The following is a 19494-nucleotide window of genomic DNA, read 5'->3' as shown; positions in this document are numbered from 1 at the left end:
TTTGTCAAATACCTAAATTACAGATCATCATATTTCTAAGGGTATTACTAGTAAAAAAAAAAAAAAAAGCATAACAGCCAGTAAGAAGTAATAACTGCCGTCCATTTACTATCAGGTTGGAAGGAAATTAGTGGCATCTAACTATTCTCTTTCTGTAGAGTTGCTTAGTGAATTTATGCAGCTCTGCCTCATTTGTCTCATCTGTGAAGACCACTGCTGGATAAAATACCAATGGGCTGTATACAGAATTTAAAACTTCCCAGTGATGAAATGTCTCAACAGGCATTCATCAGAATCACCAAAAATCTTTGAAGTCTGTGTTTGTTTTAAAATCAAAACACTGCTATTTTTATTCAAGCACATTGAGCAGGAACAGTTCAGGACACTGGAGTGTCAGTTTATTCAAATAAGGTATTTACTAATTCACTGACATCCCATTGACTCAACAAATAAGGACAGTCTTACACATTGCCCTTCACTATTTATTTATGCTCCTTCCAACTGCTGCTCTAGGAGCAGAGCTCTGCACTTGGACAAGATCCCTTTCCACGTATCATATGCTATTAATGTGGGAACAGAGTGAAAAGGGAGCTCTGAATACTTCCTCATGCCTTTGCCTTCACCTTCACCTCCTGCATTTTACTGTCTCTCCATCTAAAAGTAATCACGACCAGTGAATGCCGTCCTTGGTCACAGCATCTCATAACTGGCATTATTTTATCAGGGGATAAGTGTTAGTTGGGATGGTTGTTGCACTCCTGGAAAATGTCTTTCAAGGTAGGCCTCCCACTATGACACTGGAGCAGGAGAAGATCCAAACTAGTCTCATATTCCTTTCTAGGCTGGAGCTTCCATCTTGACACTAAACATCCTCTGTTGTCTCAGATGTTTTAGACACTGTTTTCTCTTTGTTGGTTGGTGTGCCCCTGACATCCCAATCAAGATGAAAACCTTGCCAAAAGCCACTGTGCAGGCAAATCTGAAATGAGCTCAAAGTCTGCATCAGTCAGAGACACACAGGGAAAGATGGAGGCAAGGGAGAAAGAACAAGGTAACAAAAAAACTTCAGCAGAGAAGTAGGAGCTCCAGCAGCTCAGCTTCTATCCAAACAAATGTGGCAGGTGTTCCTTCAAACAAAACTACAGATAAGTAAATGTTAACTGCAAGTGAAGTCCATGACATTCTTTTTCTTTTCTCACTCAAGTGTCCACTAAAACATTAAGATTTTACCCATTCAACATTTATCTTTTTTACCTTCTCATAAGCTTTTCTTTTTGTTTCACCATCCATCCAGTCATTTTCCTTTTCCAGCATGTCAATAAAAGCCCAGCGAATTCCTTCGGTCAACTCCTCCATCTGCAAAATATTTAGCAAACCACTTGCCAGTAAAATATGTCAGGGCAGAATCATTATAAGAAAATTTTTTTGGCTTTGGTTAGGCCATGAATGACTCCAAAATCAGATAGTATCTGCTGTTCTTTCTTGAAGTTGAATTTCTTCTGTCTCCAGTCCTTAGACACTTCTTCTAAAAATAATTTCATTTTCATTTTGTTTTCCTTCAGGTGTACCACACATCTGTCTTGAAATCCTAAAATAAACCTGGGAGATTTGCAGTGATTTGGGGAGATATCTGACACTTTAGTACTAGATCACCAGCCCATGCAGAAGAAGGAGAAAGATGGAAGGCAGCTGCACAAATAAAGCCTTTTTTGCAGAGAGAGTATTCGTAGCATTGCTTGGTTTATGTCAGAGTGAAATACACCTTATTAATACTGCCAAAGGACTGAATTTGGGCTGACAGCATCACGATCCAAACACAAAACAGTGTCTAAATATTAAGCCTGTATTTAGCTGTATTTGTGAAGTACTGAAGTACTCCTACCCTTTTTTTTTTTTTTTTTACCCTTGCCTGAACTGCTTCTGTGGTCTTGAACCACCACAAACTAGGAAAATCCTCCAGCAGTTTAGCTTGGATGCTTCTCCAGACATCTACATAAAGCCATGGCTATAACACAAGCAAGTAAAAAAACATGAATAAGAGAAGTGTTTAGTGAGTATGCACACTAAGAAAACCCTGAAATAAGAGAAAACAAGAAATCTAATGGCTAAGAAGTGCATTATATTAATCTAAAGAGCAGAAATGCCCTCATGTCTATGCATCTGTCTGGCAGCACAGGCCAGCAAGGTGCATGCAATCAGCTGCTTCTATTTATTTCAGTAGATAAACCTCATGACTGATAGCCACTGAGAATACTGTGAGTGAGGCAATTCAGGGAATCCAAATATCACTGCAGTCCTTTAGCACAGAACAAACCAGAGCTGAGATAGCACAAGAGATGACAGATAATCAATACTTGAAGACCCGTTGGATTTTTGCATTATCAGTTATGTTGCATTTAAAAATAATGAAAATGTCAAGTAGCAGAGATTTACAGAATTTTATTCTATAGATCTGGTAGCTCTAAAATGCCATTAAAAGTGGGGACTAAACCCTGGAAAATAGAATTACCTTAAGCTAAATTGACATGTATGTATCAGATGTATATTTTAATCTGAAACTGTTTTAAATTTGTGGTGGAGCCAGACAAAACCTAGAAAAACTCCTTGATTCTTCATCTTTTTTTACTCTTTTCAAAAAAACATTTTCTTATTGATGGAGACAATACAGGACAACTGGAAGAGGTCTAGCATTAAATATAACTAAACAGCCAACAGCCACAGTAAACTACATCCAAGGGAATTAGGTAACTTAAAGATATTGATGACAGAGCACTGACTCAATTAACTTCCTGCACTAATGAGGTGAACTCCGTGTGTTCAGAGGCTACAAGTTCAAACTCAAGCACTGCAGCTGGGCCCTGGTGTATATTTAGGCTTTATGCACCAGCTGTAGCTGCAGGGGACAGAGGGAGAAACCTATTCCTGCTATCAAAGTTATTACTGAAACTGCTCAGGCATAGCTCTAAGAAACACTGCAGGCACTCTGGGTTAGAAACAGTGCTATATTTAGACACAAATAACATCTTTCTTGATAAATGGAGAGAAGTATCTAAGCTATGAAGCATCAGTGACAAAACATAGGGGAAAAAGAATCCATATTACCCATTACTCAGGATTTGCTTATCACAGACAGATATATGCCATATATCTGCATAAGCCAGGATAAAAAAACAGGAAAAAAAAAAAAAGATCTAAACAAATAAGAGTGCTTTTCTCAAGTGGTTTCTTGCTGTTTAAGAAGGAGGAATAGCACTGCAAACCAGTGAAATGAAAATTATAACACTGCAAGTTATTAACTCAAAAAGCACATTTTTCAGTGGATTGCAACAGATTTCACCTGTATCTAATTTCATATCCACAGGCAGCTCACTGTAAGTCTGAATCTTGTGATCTGTGTTATAAATTTTATAGGCATCTCTTATTACAGATGCTGCTGTGAGTTCAGATGACAATTTTTCAACTATTTGGTCTGAAGGAAATGTGTAAGCTAGAAATACTTTAATTAGGTCACACTTTGAGAGAAATCTTTATCTGCTTTATCAGCTTCTCATTATTTGCCCTAAATTATGGAGACATGAAAAAAAATGTTCATCCCCTCCACAAAATGGATGTTTCCTGTAGTCGTTTTCTTCCTGCTTGTACTGCACAAAGGTGATAACTTTTAATATCCCAGAAATATCTTTGCCACTAAACTGCCGAATAGTCCATTATAAATTTGATCAAGAAGCAGGGGATTGCAAAGCTGAATCTCAGAGAGGAAATTCTAACTGAAGGCAAGAAGCAAAAGAAATGCAGAGTCTGAGAGGGAAGCACATCATAAAGATTTGGACAAGCCAAATCAGAGTGTTGGTCTGTCTAAAATGGAGTCCTTCCCTGAGAAAACTGTCAAACTCTATAAACAGACAAACCCAGCCTACTGAGCCAGGGCATTGCGGGACTTACTGAGCTGTTGCTCCCAACCCATGATGTTATTTCACATTTCCTAAATGGCTGTGCCTCTCGGGTACTGAGAGCTAACTTCAACAACTATTTTAGTGAGCTTTAAACTGATTGACGTTGGAAAATCAATGGCTGGAACAGCAGACAACAGAAAACCCACTGAGAAAAATATTAACTGAAAATATATCAGAAATTACTGTGAAGGGCAATTAATCATTTGAATCTATTACCGAGAGAAGTGATAATGTAGTTATGTTTAAAGTTTTAGAATGAGAATCAACGGCCAGCTATTCCCTGTGTTCCACAGCATAGAACAATATTTTCCTTCAATTTTGAGAAAAAAAAAAAAAGATTCAAATCACAAATATAAATTCATTATGTGGCTCTAAGTTTAATTTGGCCCTCCCCTGAATTTGAGCTGCACATCAATTACACTTCACTTGCTTAAAATACAGTTATAGTACAGTCAACTTTAAAAACGTTGCCCTGAAGCAGGTAGATCTCTATCAGTCTTAACTAGCCAGTAAAAACTTTAATTTGGAGAGTTATATTAGCTGTAGTAAAGCACTTCACATTGATGCCCTTCGTACCATTCCTCAACAACTTGGGCATCATTCTTAACTCAAATAAATTGTGTTCAGCCTGTTTTTCTTCCAGCTAAATATTTTTCTGAAAGGCTGCATATGGAAGGAATGGACAATGTTTAGATGGACAGAAAGGGGACACTTCTTCAAATTTGTTTCATTTTCTCCTTGTTTGTTTGTTTGTTTGTTTGTTTTTAAGCACTTTTAAGAATCTGTTTAAACTTTGGTCTAATAACAGACACAATTTGTAAGGAAGAATCCACTAATTCAAAATATCTAGACAGAGATCTCAGAGGACTCACCATCTCTTTCTTGTCTTCTTGAAAATGGGCATTCACAAACATCTTACCCACAGCATAAGGGAGTGCATTTTCAACAAGGTCCACACATTTATCCCACTGAGGCAGCAAAGTTGTGGTTCCATGGATCACCTGTTGGGAAGTGCAGGTAGTAGATGATAACATCGTACTATTCAAGAACTAGTCTGAATCCACACAGAGTATAGTCTAAAGCATATTGATCAGATATCTACACCAAAAGGAAATAATAGTGATACTTTATAGTATTTCTATTTTCATCAAGTTTTATGACAAATCTTTTGAACTCCACTAAATAGCTATAAGATAGCTTATATCTTGAGATACTTAGCTACAGCACAATGGTAATCACTTAAAGAGGCTAGATTTAGAGGGTTTGATAGGGGAAGGACTCCCAAGTGCCAATTTTAGACTAATCTTGGTAGTCTGTCTGTGTTAAGCAGGGATGTTTTCCTCAAGAAAATCCCTGCTGTGAGGCATTTCCTGAAAAAGTTCCTCTCTCTCCACTGATCAGGTGAGAAGTCTAGGGAGATTAAACCCATGAACATGAGGTCAGTCCTTAAGAAACCTCTGCTACAGAGTTCTCCACTGTCATGAACTTATCTGTGCTAACTAATAGCTAACATTGGTAGGTGCTTGTCCACACCTTTATGCCATTTACCTGCTGGTTACTCTTGCCATAACCAGCTGCTTACAGCCCCTTTCTCAAACAGAATATTTTCAGGAGGGTTTGTCCCCCCAAAATATCAATCCATGTTATGTCAGTAAGATGCTGGTGGAAAAGTCTTCATATTTTATTTTAAAAAGGTGGTTAAATCCACACTTCTAGGCTCTTATGGTGCGCACCATGATGCCTGATCTTCAAAAGAGAAATAGTCAAGAATGAACGAAGCAAAATGGAGCTCAAGCTTTTGATGCCTTCCTTGGTTTGTTTCTCACAGGAAGATGGTTGGTACAGTGGACTGGTATTTACCCAATTAATGGGTAGAAGTTAATTTTTTTAGAAAGTATGTACAACAAAATATGAGATAAGCCCATATAAGCAACAGCAGTGCTGATTTAAGAAACTTCTGTTGTTTTCAAGGTTCAAAGAGTTCCCTTTCCACTTAAGAAACTTAAGCTTTTCCACCGAGAAAAAGCAAAATCCTAGTGCAGTAGTTAACACCTTTCAGCTATGTAAAAGCAGAGTATAGTCAGCATAAGACTAAGTCAGGTGGGACAGGGATTTTGGCTTCCCACAGATTATACAAGCCTCTTAAGCACTGATCCAGCAGCTTCTGAGCCTCTTCTTCCTTGCAGTTTTTCCGTCCTTTGAGCCCAAGATTAAATTCCTAGCAAAACTGAAGGGTTTGGATTTGTTGTTTTCTAACATGAAAAGATGTTTTTGGAAAATTCCAGAGTAGCTTAAATTTCAGCTATTGAAGGTCAGATATTTTGGTAGTTCAGAGATTGATTTTCTCCATCATATTGTCTGTAATTAAGCTTAATCAATGACTCATGCTTAAATACACCAGTGAATTGCATTTTCAAGTGCTTTTTATTAATACTGTATGTACACTAATAGATTTTCAATGACAGAGAGAACACTGCTTCTGCATGAAAACCATGTTATCCAAACCAATACATAACAAGGTAATAGTTTCCTCAACAGAGCCAAATTTGAAAATAACTCCTTTTCCAAATTCTTCAACCCTCATATATAACACAGGACTAAAAAAAAAAAAAAAATAGAAAAAAAGAAGTGGAGAAAAAAAAAGAAGAAAAATTTTCTCCAGGGTCCAAGCAAAATCACAGTGGAGCTTTTCCTGATGCAGGGGAAGAAAGGTAGTAATGGCATTAGTCATCAGAGCTTGAAATGCCTTCTGAAAGCTCTGACTATGCATTAGCCACAGAAAGAGTCAGGAGACAGAGCTGGCTTTTAGACTATGACATATTATTATTACAACATAATAATTATCATTATTGTGAGGGAGTCTTGACTGTAAGGAGGACAGGAAGGCAGCGCAGGCTGTGAGGCCAATAAAAATAGAGCTGAGAGGAATAGATTATATCTCACAGCTTGTTTATTGATATTTATGTTACAACAGCCAACTAAAACTCCCCCAAAATGGTCCTTCTAATATTAATGTACCACTCTAAAACACTGTACTCCAGGTAGTAACAGTGGCTATAAATAGCAGGTTTCAAGCCCTCCCAGTCAATTCAGAGCTCCACGACACAATTAAATGATCTCTTCCCCAGGTGCCACTGCACATTTGCTAGAACTCAAAGTACCACTGCAGAGGAGCTGCTGATTGTTGGTGATGTGGTAATCAAAGCACACTCTCTGGAGTCAGCAGGTTTGTGCTATTTCTCAGCCTGAGGTTTTGTGAAGTTTCACTATGTCTTCTCTCCTCTCTGCAAAGAGTTTAAGTGCCTCGATGCCAGGATTTCTAAATGTAAGATGTAAAAGCCACCAACAGAAAATTAGAACCTGGTAAAAAAAAGGCCATGCTTATGATGGGTGAAGCTGACTGATTAATGAATGAGTGGATGAGTGAATGAATGAATAAATGAATGAACGAATGAATGAATGAATGAATGAATAAAAGATATCTTTTGCATTGAGAGTCACTGATTCATCTCACAGTCATGTGTTTTCAGGAATCATCCAGCATTTTCTTGGAAAGAAGTGGGTGGGTATTTTTTAAGATCCCAAAGGGTATGTGTGCCTTTAGTTGTCCATCCTCCACTGAACAAATCTGTTCAACAAGATTTTACTTTGGACTCCATTTCTCATGTCCTTTCTGCTGACCTGTGAGGTCTGTTTCTCCGAGCTGTTTACTGTGTTTAACTTTAGCTGTGAGCTACTAGATATTGCTGTTTACTGCACTCAACTAATTCTCAGTCTGCAGGTCCCTGGGGCCGATACTGGGAATGAGCTGCTGACTCACGGCTCTTATTGTGCTGTTCTTAAGTTTTCACAACCACTTGCATGAAACTCTTGATGACACTGTTAATAAGCATTGAATCAACTTAAATTAGATTTCTCCCGAAGCTTCTGGAGAAAGTACCCCAAGAAGTGACAGCAGCTGGTTAACATACCAAAACGCACGGTATCCAAAGCTTAAAGTTTCCTTCCAGGAATTATTCTGGCTAGAATATAACTCACTATTATGCTGCAGTCTGGCTGGTGGCCAGCATCAATCTATTTTACTGGGCTAGCAAAGAATGCCCCAAGAGGTTATACACTTACAGCCTTGTTGCTGTGGTTCTGACAGCCAGTTTCTCACAATTTCGCATGAAGAAAATAGCATCTTTAACAAGACTGACTGGATTTTGATTTCAGAAGTATAAGAGGCTGCCTTTCCTGTCTGTCTTCCATCAAGCTACCAGAGCTTATTTTTAGGTGTATGATCAACACTACTCAAGGAAAGACATTACGGGTGCCACCGGCATGATGCACCAGGGAGGACACAGTACCCACATCTCCTGTACCACACCACTGGCAGCATCATGTCAGCTTCCTCTCATCATGTCACCAAACAGCTAATTTTTATAACGAAGAAAAAAAATTACCATCTAAACTAAAGTGGCTTGGGAACAAGAAGACAAAGCACCTTTCTATTCTGTTTTCATCCATGGTTTTCTTCAAGAGCCTTCACGCTGCCCACAGGTTTGTCAGGGTCTCTTTCTATTCAGGGTTCACTTAATCAAATGCATGTATTTTACATAAATGCCCATATTACTTAATAGATAATTAGCTCTGCTTTCATAGCTTGGAGCAATGACTGATGTCTTCTGGGGCTTCTGCAATCCCAAGCTGATCAGCTTGCCTGTGGAAATGGCTAGCATATGGAACAGCTGAAATCTTAGACTTTTGTTTTACCAGAGCTAAATTCATGAGTGTGCAAATGGCAGGGGTTTTTTTAAGCTTAGATTTTGGCTAAACAGGTTTGGCCTGCAGGAATAGCACAGGTCACATCCCTGGCATGTAACCCAAAAACTTTCCAGCTTTGAGGTTTCTGTATAAGAAGACAAAGGTTTTTAAAGAGAAGTCTCAAAGCCTCCTTAATATAAGACATTTTTCCTTAGTGTCATATACAAGAATATATAGCTTACTTGTTTTAGAGGGAGTCTTTAACAGGTAAAGGTTATTCAAGAATGATACCCAGCATGGAAAACATTTCATGTTTTGCAAAGGTATAAGAAACTATAAAAGAAACCATTAGTGTCAACACTAGTGCCAATATGAATGGTACAAAAACATTAACTTACCCGAGAAAATTCAAGCCACCGATACTGAAAACGTCTACTGAGGTTAAATAACCTTGAATAAACCAGTCTCCACACCAGATAGTTGGCAAGAGTCCTGTTAAATCAGACATATTTTTATTAGACATATGAATGCATACGATGTGTCATAAAGCACTCACAGAAATATCTCTACAAACATTTCAACTGAATGGTGGAAATGTCACCTTGAAATTAATGAGTGACAACCAAAATGATAAATTCCTATTACACAGAAGAATCTGTCTGATTGCAGCCAGTTAATATGTAATTGCACCATGATTACCATCTTCTAGGGGATATTTGTAACACATTCACCTCTTAGTATGTCATTTTAAGTATCATTTTTTTCAAAAAGCAGTTTTCGTTTTCCATAGAAGTGGTAAGAACTGCGCCATAATACTTTTTGCATAAAAGTTCTATTCAGAGATAAGAAAATAACTTAATTTTCTTTTGTAAATCAAAGAGAATGTTATCTGTCCTCATTAGGAGGGCACATAAATCATAACTATGAAACAGAATAGATAACAGTCCATCCCACATATACTATCATGATCTCATAATTTATTCTTCCATTAGAAGCTATCAATATGCTTTTAAAAGTTCTTACTACCCACAGAGTTATTAAAGTATTACCACTCTTATTTTGCAGATGGATTGTTGAAAAACCGAAAAAAAGAGAAGACTCAGTAGCAAGAATCTCATAAGAACTGAGGCTGAGGGATCCAGGAAGAACCTGTTTAAAATTCCCAGGAGACCTGATATCCATGCCATTCCAAAACTTCAAGCACTTGACTGGAGTATTTATCTAGTCTGGAGACTGAGCTTTCCCCATGCTCAGAAGTGGCTGTATGAGGTAAAGATGTATTGCAAAATATATTATACTAATTAAACTTCATATAATTAGACTTCAGACAGTCTCAAAATAAGTTCACTAATGGCCCACGTGTGTTATTTTCATCTTGTCTTACATATGATATTTTTCAAGGATAGTCATTGCTCTAAAGCTATGGATATCCAAATGTTTTCTTTACACTGGGATATACATAATATTTTGGGCAGGGCATAGTCTTCTCCGTAGGAGGCAAAATTGCTCCTTTGCAACTGCAAATGGTGTTATGGACCATCTGAATAACTTTTCCATCTCTAAAACATCCATTTCTGCAGTCTCCCCTGGCTATAGTTGTGGAGCAGTTGGGGAGCATCTGTTGCTACAGTGTCACTCCACTATTGTCATTCACAGACACATCCCATGATGTCCCATTCTTTGAATCATAACAGGTTACAAACACACTCTCTCTGTGGGCACGTTGCCTTCACAGTAGCATTCGCCTGAGCCATAACTTGAGTTTTCCCCTAACTAAGCTCTAGTCTATCCACACAAAGGCTCTACCTCAAGATACATCATTTGCTGGAAGCTTACACTCAGCTGGGGAGGTGATGAAGAGGTGACAACAGAGAGGTTTAAGGCAAGTTGTAGCTACAACTGTCTGTTAGTACCTGAGAAGATGATAACCCAGTAACCAGCAGCTGTTCACATCCAAGTGGGACAATACACCCCGAGCAGATGAGTGGAGACTCCGTTGGCTGGTGGAGACGTGCACCGGGGACCAATCTGGTCAGCCCAGTGCCCAGGGACAGCAGGTGACCCTTGGCTGTCCCTGCAGGTTGTTCCAGCTGAAGTGAAGTTTCCCCAGATACGCACACTCACCCTAACCCACCCAGCAGCTGTGCATCTGTGACAGGCAGGGAAAAGCCTCTTCTACTCATCTGCTACATCTGCATATGCTTACACACGTAACTCGTTGTACACAGGAAAAGCTGAGGGTGCAGTCTCAAGCCAGCTAACACCCCACAGGCCTGATCCCCACTGCTTTTTGTGGCCAATGGCAACTTCTACAGGGGAGTAGAGAACTGCTGTGATTTATAAGTCCTGCTTTTTACAGCCCTCGTCATCTCTCACACTGGGCATATTCCCTCTTTTAGTATACAGATACATCATACAGTACACATAAATCCCCACAGGAATCATAAAACATATCTGAAAGAGCTTTTTAGCATAAATAATGCAGACTTTTAACACAGTACACGGTACAAAAGCCAAAACCAGTTAGCTCTGCTTAGGTGATAAAAACATATTGAGATGGGGTCATTAAAAATTCATTCCAACGTATGAAGTACCAGAAAGTATAGATTTTCCCTTTAACATATTACTGACAATGTGAAATTTCCCCACTCAATGGCAGCTGAAAGAGCTCTAAAAGTGCTCATTTCTCATTGGTTTTGCAAATGGCTGGAAATCCACAAGCCTTATAATTGCCTCAGGTATTTCAGCAGAGCTGAACAGCATCCACGCTCCTCCAATAACTATTCTGTGGATCTAAAACAGAATTTATGCCAAGTCCTAGCAATTAAATGCTTTACACATTTATTCTGATCAAAAGTCTTAGGTAAAAACCTTAGCTAAATAGATTAATGGTAAACCAATTATGTGTTACAGTTCAGTACTTAATTGTACTGGAGAAGCTCTGTCAAATCAGTAGTCAAAGACTGAAATTTGTTAAGTATGAGTCTCAAAAAGGTGATTTATTTAAAGACAGTAATACCTATGGCAATTAGAAACTTCTCTACTGGGCATAAGCAATGAAGGCAATGGTTATTTTCAGGAAATATCCCATTCTTAGTTGAGGTTTGAGTTACTTTGGGAAGGAAAAGAAGGCTAACATGTCCTAACATCGAGGTGCCTTATGAGACTGTACAAGTTCCTGATTGTAATCACACAAGAATCCACTGATGCAGATGATGCATCAAACAACACAAGGTTGTGCTTCAAAGCACAGGGGTATAACTATTTAAAGGGAGGTTACAATTGGAAGAAAGCTTGAGGTGGTTTGTTGTTTTTTTGAGGGGTAGTGTTCCTTATTTTGTTCTTTGTTTTGTCCCAACAAAACAAAACCTTATTTTATCTGAATTTGTTTTCCTGATTTGGTGATGATCCTTTTACCTTTTTGGATAACTATACAAACTTAAAATCAGTTAGTTATCTTCACTTGGTTTAAAAATTGACACTATTGGTTATGAAATACCTCCGGTGCATATCTTGGGGTGATTTTCATCCCAGTTTCACAAATCAGTTCACTGGGGCTCAGAGAAGTTGAACTCTTCACATGGAGCAAAACTCAACACAGAAATAAAAACTTACAAATCCTCTCTCCTCTTTCACTGAAACCAGACTATTTGTTGTTGTAACCTTTCAGAGGGGTGCAGTACATAGGCCTATATTTTAACTTCAAACTGACTGTTAAAGGAAGAAGTGTAGGTTGCTCTAAACCAATGTGACCATTATTGTCATACACACTCCCAAAGGAAGTGGCAGAGAGACTGTTTGCTGGGACAGTTAAAATTATACCAGTGGTTATGACAATCTACTACAGAAGTCTCTGCCCTATCTGGGAATTAAGTAGGCTGCTCATATAAAATTCTGTAAGTTTGTGATATTTTAATCAACAGACAATGGCAATTAAAGAGGATAGATTTAATATGAGATAGACGGAAAAATTAACTGGCATTTTAAGAAAAAGATCCCTTTCACAAATTCTGAGATCTCTTTGAAAATTGTATTCAAAATCGAGTCATTAATCAAATTAGAAGTACTGAGAAACTTCTACCTCTATTGCTACAGGCACTAGTTCAAGTCAAATCATTGTGACATGTCTCTAATTTTTCAGAGGCACACTAGGATCAGAAAAGAGATTTAGTGCCTCCACCCCTCTCTGAAGAAAATTCCTCTTAGCTTCAGGAAGTACAGAGTACTTCTCTATTAATTGTCCCACACTGCAAAGATAGGGTCAGGTAAAGCAAAGGGGACCAGTTATTCATTCTGACATCCATGAGAACAGTAAAGCTCCTTCCTTCAACAGCTGCAAATGTTTCCAAAATGACACACTTTGCTCTATCTTATTTATGGCTCACACAGAAAGCACCAGCCCACAGGTAAGAGGGAGGGGATATAAGGGGCTCCTAACTGGTGCCAGCACACTCCCATCTGCCCCCTCACATGGCACAGCTGTATCAAAGCTCCACCATTATCTCATTCATACCAAATCTACATCTGTGTTTCAATGTATACCTCTTTGTCCTCTAATAGATAATAAACTCCATTAAAAATTAGCTGGCACTCAAAAAAAACCTGAAAACTGCTTACAACAAGGTGTGACCTTCTTCATCACGTAATGAACACCTGAGATGAGAGGCTAGCTAGCCCAGGGCTGGTGGGAGCTCCTGCAGGCTAAGTTACTCAGCTGCTTGGGCAGCTTGTTACAGAGAGTCATGCTCCTGGGCTCGACTTACAACAGTGCCCTGTGGCTTGGGAATTTCAGATGGACCTGCAAACCACACCACAGCACGTACATCAAGCTGCAAACAGCAACTTGATTATATTCAGCAGGGTTGTCAAGTAAATAATAGCCTTATTCTACTAAATTAACTCTATAGCATGCCAAGGTGCTATTGCCTAGGGACATTGCCATGTGAATGATTTCTTGATTCAAGATTGTTCAGCAGGTTCTCCAAGGGAGCAGTTTTTAATATGGTGATTGTGAGCCCATTGGACTTGTCACCTCCATCACTGGGAACTGCTGCTGTAGTCAGACTTAATTTTCACTGCATTCTTCCCTCCACCTGAAACTAATTTCAAAGAGTACTTTGCCAGACCCCTGAGCCACAAACCATCTTTTTGTGCCATTTTGAAGAGTCCTCATTCCAGCAGGGTGCTCATCTGGGAAGTGGACATATAAGGAATGGGAATAAAAGTGTACTTTAGAGATGGGTTTGCAACTGAAAAGAATACAAACTTGGTCAAAGTACCTTCTTCCCCTAATACTGCTGCATATCATGACATGATGAGAAGTTAATTCACATTCTAATCATTGAAGCAAATCTAAACTTTTGGAATGTTTTAGTAAGAATTTGATTGGTCTAGTTACTTACTGTAAAAAACTAAATTCGTTTTATTTGCATTAATTTATTTAACCTTTAAAATATCATATGGAGAATGATAAATGAGATTATCTGAAAGATAATATCCTTGTTAAGCTTTCAGAATTCACTCTACAGGGAAATGTTTGGACCTCATTCTTAGGAGTTCACATTCAAGTTATTTCCTAATTTTTTCAGGCCAGATAACAAGGTTACTACCGGAGCAAACTATGACATTTCAAGAAATTAACATTATCAACCTCTAGATAAACATGAACTTTCTTATCATGCAGTGACTGTTTGGATGAATTTTACATGCAAGAACCTAAAGTCTGCTTTGGTTGAGTCTAGCACTATAATTGCCATTTCTAACATTTTATGGTGCAAATTTCTCTTAGCAGAAAATGCCTAATCCATTAACAGCTCTAAGGTCTGCAGCCTGAATATACTGCCTGCATAATGGGACAAAACCAGACACTGCTTTTTTGTCCCTCTCCCCACCCCAACCAGTATGGATCAGGAAGCTGATCTTGAGCTTGGCTGAAGCCAGGCATTGCCATTCTTTCTGGTTGTTACTCCAGGCTCTCTCTGCCACACCAGACAGGTTGGCTTAACTTCTCCTGAACACTCAGAGACAGATTTTCCTTGAATAAGACCCTAACAGAAAAAGCTTAAAGGTATTTACTTTGCAGTTACAGAATAAATTTGCACTTTGTACACAGGGAATAACTAATTCTCTGTTGCCTTGCTACGTATGCGTCCTCTAAATCACTGCTTTAACCCCACTGACATAACCAACTATAAGATACAAAACATGGACAGTCCAAACAAATTTTGAAAGCTTTCTTCAGCAGATTGATGTTATACTAATGATATTTGTCTGAACTTTATAAAGTAAGGATGTTTGATGATCTGTAGACAGATCAATCATTTTTATTTTTCTTATAGTTTGATCTACATGTTATTTTTACAGGTACAATGAACTAATACAAGCATTCTGTCACTGGAGGTATAGAGCAACAGAATAATGTTTCTAGGATAGGGTTTTTTTCTGAAATGTATATTTCATTGTGGCCATACAATTGGCAAAGATGATTTTTTTAGAAGATGTTTTAAAGATTTTTTTTTAAGTTCAGGAACACACCTCAGAAGAGAACAAAATATCACAGAAATCACTTAAATGTCAACAATAAATACATTACAGAATGGGATGTCATCTTCATTAATACTTTTTCCTGACGCTGCCCAAAGCTATCTTGCCTTCATGTGCAAAGCACATCTGTTATATCTAATCTGAACTACTTTCATTTTATTTACAGGTGTACATGATTTGACAAGACACAAGACCCCTTCACAAGTAAGAGATGCTCAGTGCATCTGTAAGATGCAGCTTTGCTGCAACCTATGTTTTCAGTAAAAAATGTGTTGAAACTGCAAATTGTCTTGCTATGCAGAAGCTAATATCTATGTCCTCATTCAGACAAAACCAAACAGACCTTTTGCCTTGATTCCAAGAATGTCTGAAGCACCTGGAAAACCCAGGGAAACCCCAGCACTTGATGTGCCCTCATTAATGTGGGTTAAACCAACACAGAATCCTTACTTTTTCCTTTCATTTTCTAGTATCCTGAATAAATCTTTGAAGTATTGGGGAACACGGACAATCACATCTTCTGAGGGACCTATATCTTTGAGCTCAGGATAGAGTCTGGTGTCAATCACCTTCTTGATGTATCCCAGCCAGTCAAACTGTAATGACAAAGACAAGGCTGGTTAAAGTGGATTATGAAGAGGGATGATTTATTAATGAAGTTGCACCTTTGAGATCAATGCTATACTTTTTAAAATTTAAGAAACTGCACTTTGTCATTACACTTTTTTTCCAACCTCAGTATCTAAAAGAACATATACTGTAATTTGAGTATACACATTCCTCATGATAGTCCTTTAACATGCTGTTCTGCACACTAAAGGCAATTTAAAGAATCTATGTAAACATTAAAAGAATAATTTTGCAATTATCCCCCACCAACCTGTGGAATCATGGCACTGAGCTCTGATATGTTCATTTTATTGTACATCACTTCACTTGTTCGATTTTCATACGGAATCATGATCTAGGGAAAACAAACAGACAAACAAACCAAAACAAACATCAAGACAAGTATTTTATTGCAGGAACCTGCTTTTACATCAGTACTGCCCATCATAATCCCAGTGCAGAAATACCTCACCACCCATTTGCCAAGAATTCATGACACTAATTTCCTTTTTGAGGATGACATTTAACTTGGAGAAATAGAACACAGTTCATTATCAGTTTAACTCATTACTGAGAAATTTCACTGCATGTCTTCTTTGAACATATTAGAACAATATTTACTCTGATTATATGTTGTATATTTTTTCATAAGACATAAAATATACCCAGACCATTAATATTTATTCAACACTTCATGTCATGTAGAAGTCAGCTCCAAACTATATGATTTTAAAAGTCATATCTGAGATAGGTATATGCTGAAAGCACATCTTGTCTTTCACATTTGAACATGTTCTTGCTATGGCCGGACTCCATCTGAGGCAAAAGACAGATACACACATTTCTCTTCATTTTGTGCTATCCTCATTTCCATAGCACAAAGCCTGGGTAATATAGGCCAAACATGAATTAAAGTGTTCTCCAACCTGGCCACTCATCTGGGTGACCAGAGGAGCCAGATCTCAAGATCCTTTGTAATGTCAAAATCCAAGGACATAGCAAAAGAAATCCTAAATATAAAGCAAAAGGACAAAGGACATTCTCTAAGATGTCAGCATGGATCATCATAGAAAACCAAACCAAGTACAAGACACAGCTCAAAATTTTCTCAGTGCTCAAGAAAAACAAGAATTCCCAGTGGCAATTCCAGCCCCAGTCTAAGCTAAATCCTATACAACAGGCTGTATGCTGTGCAGTTGAAAGAGGACAGAGATTGACGCCAGACTAACCAGACATCTGGCAGTTCTCCAACCAAAATTCTCCAGTAAGTGTCTGTGGTTTTACTATTGCTCAAGCCACACAGAAAAATAAAATTACTCTCTTCTGCCATTCCACAAATTTCATTTATCTGACAAATATTTAAACTCTTCTTGAACCCATTTGCTCCCTTCCTCTCAAAATGTTCCCTCTTCCTCCAGTAATTCAGACCTACGAGCTTGTTTTTGCACACAAGCTCTCTCAGGGCACCCCACTCCTTCCTACACCCAGAGTATCTTCCCTTTATTCTCGTTGTCCCTCTTCCTGAGCACACAGGTTCTCCATCATGTATATTCACTTAAAATGAACACAGGGGAACACCAGATACAGTAAAAGCTCAAGTAACAAGCAGGACTACCTCCTTTGGAACCACAGTAAGATATTTATATAATTCATGGTACTCATTTGGGATCACACAACAATCTATGCCCCTGGGTTCATGCCTAATATCTGGATGTATTTTAGGAGGATTATTCATACTAAAAGGAAATCAGGTAACTGTGAGCAAGTGTGGATTGTTGCATAATAGTATATATTAGTGATCCTGAAGGCTGTTACATGATCCATGTCATTTGATATGACAACTTCACCTATGTATGTTGTGGATTAAAGCTCTGTAAGACATGAACTAAGTAAAACTACCAGAGATAGCAATTCATTTTTCTACTACTTCACCAATAATCAGAAGAAACACTTCGTGTTTTTCAAGCCTTCTGGGTCAAAACAAACTATCTGCTTATTAGTCCATCTAGTCTTGGTACATGAAGCAAAATATTGTGCTTTATTTAGAGCAAAATAAAATGGCAAAATTTCATCTCCTCTCTCAAACTTTTGGTGGTTTCCTAATACTGAGTCTAGCTCTCTTGCTCTGGAAGAAGAGACAACTTAGAGCTCCTATGAGCAGGATTTCTGCAGTATCCATACCAAGACAAGAACATGGGAAAGGCTCTTTCAGCCTGCAAAAGTCCTAATACACAAATTAAACCCCACAAAGAAGCAAAAAATGTTGCCAAGTAAAACTGAGTGTCAGAATCTGCTTAGCTTTACTAAGTTCAGCAGGTCCCTAAATGAAAACTTGTGGAGTTTCACAACCCCACCCAGGGTAGCCTGTGCAAGTAGCTTGGGGACCAACTATGGTGCTCCTGTAACCACCACACCCTCTCACCACCAAAGGTCAATATTCCACCCCAGTCTTGCATTGCTTTGAGGATGTTCCTCAGAAAATCAGCCTTCTTGAATTGACAGTCATCTATCAACAAAACAGCTGCACAGTGGGGACTCAGATTCTACCCAAGCTCAAAATTAGGAAATATTATCAATTTAAAGAACCAAGGGTATTTGGGTAAGTTCCCAATCCCCATCCAAAAACACTGTTGCTAAGGCTCTTAATATTATAAGGCTTTCCATTTTGAAGGAGGACTGCACTTTTTTTTTGTTTTGTTTTTTAAACCTTTTTCAATACCATATTAAAGTACCAACCTCAGCTATTTTAACTTCCAGTCTTAGAACTGACTTCATATCAGATTCAGCTCGTGAAGCATTTGCACCCAGGAGCACTGCTGTATCAACCATGAACTGCAAAAAGGCATCTCGGTACTGTAAAGAAAAGAAACAAGAAAAAAAAAAAATTAAATGACCACTGTATTTGCACTTAAGCACAGCTGTAGCAGTAGACTAGAAGTGCACAGCTTTAGCAATCAGTGGAGTCGTTTGTACTTCTATATACAACCAAAGCTGTATCCTCCTTACCTTGAATGCCTGCTGTCATCAAGCAGGAAAGGAGAAATAATACAGTAAACATGTTCTGCACAGTAGATATATCCACTATGGTTCACAGAAAATAAATTTCAGGAAATGCAAATTACCATTCTGGATTAGACTGACAACACTTACAGTGGGATTAGACAATGAGTATGAGCATGCATGAACATTTTAATCAAAATCATACAGTAACCAGTGCAGGACTGAAGAAATACTTACATATAAGTGCAAGCTTAGAGACTGAGAAGATAAGGAGATAAAAGGGCATTCCACTGAGCTCTCTCTTCTATTCCTGCCACTGCACTGCAACATGTACCTGGTACTGTGCTGTGCTCTGCTCTCCCCAGGCTACCCTAGTAAAGCACATTTTAGTCTCAGTGTGTATACAGAAATGTTAGCTGAAATCACTGTGTAATGATACCATAGTGACTTCTGTGCTATCCCCCTCCCAACATAATCTCTCAGGGATTTTGAAGGGATAAGATTGTTCCTCATCACTCCTAGCAGCCCAGAGTCCAGCAAAAGCAAAAACATATTCCAAGGCATTCATTCCCACCTTTAAACTTTTAGTAGACACAATTCTTGCAACTTGGCATCATCCAATCTGACTGATGTGGCTAAAAAG

The 19494-nt window shown here is 38.4% G+C and overlaps 1 protein-coding gene across 1 annotated transcript in view; it reads right to left on the bottom strand.

Moving 5' to 3' along the window:
• PHEX (phosphate regulating endopeptidase X-linked) overlaps positions 1-19494 on the bottom strand; it is a 105662-nt gene that overhangs the window by 52527 nt on the left and 33641 nt on the right. The window contains exons 7-12 of the mRNA XM_071749828.1: positions 18588-18704; positions 16123-16206; positions 15693-15838; positions 9098-9191; positions 4826-4954; positions 1255-1356 (exon numbers count right to left, since the gene is read on the bottom strand). Coding sequence (XP_071605929.1) covers positions 1255-1356; positions 4826-4954; positions 9098-9191; positions 15693-15838; positions 16123-16206; positions 18588-18704 — 672 coding nt within the window. The remainder of the gene's footprint in view (positions 1-1254; positions 1357-4825; positions 4955-9097; positions 9192-15692; positions 15839-16122; positions 16207-18587; positions 18705-19494) is intronic.

The sequence above is a fragment of the Heliangelus exortis genome, chromosome 1 (genome assembly GCF_036169615.1).
Source record: "Heliangelus exortis chromosome 1, bHelExo1.hap1, whole genome shotgun sequence".
In the NCBI taxonomy this organism is placed as follows: domain Eukaryota; kingdom Metazoa; phylum Chordata; class Aves; order Apodiformes; family Trochilidae; genus Heliangelus; species Heliangelus exortis.
Note: the sequence above shows the minus strand (reverse complement) of the source record. Positions and strands in the feature narration are given on the sequence as shown.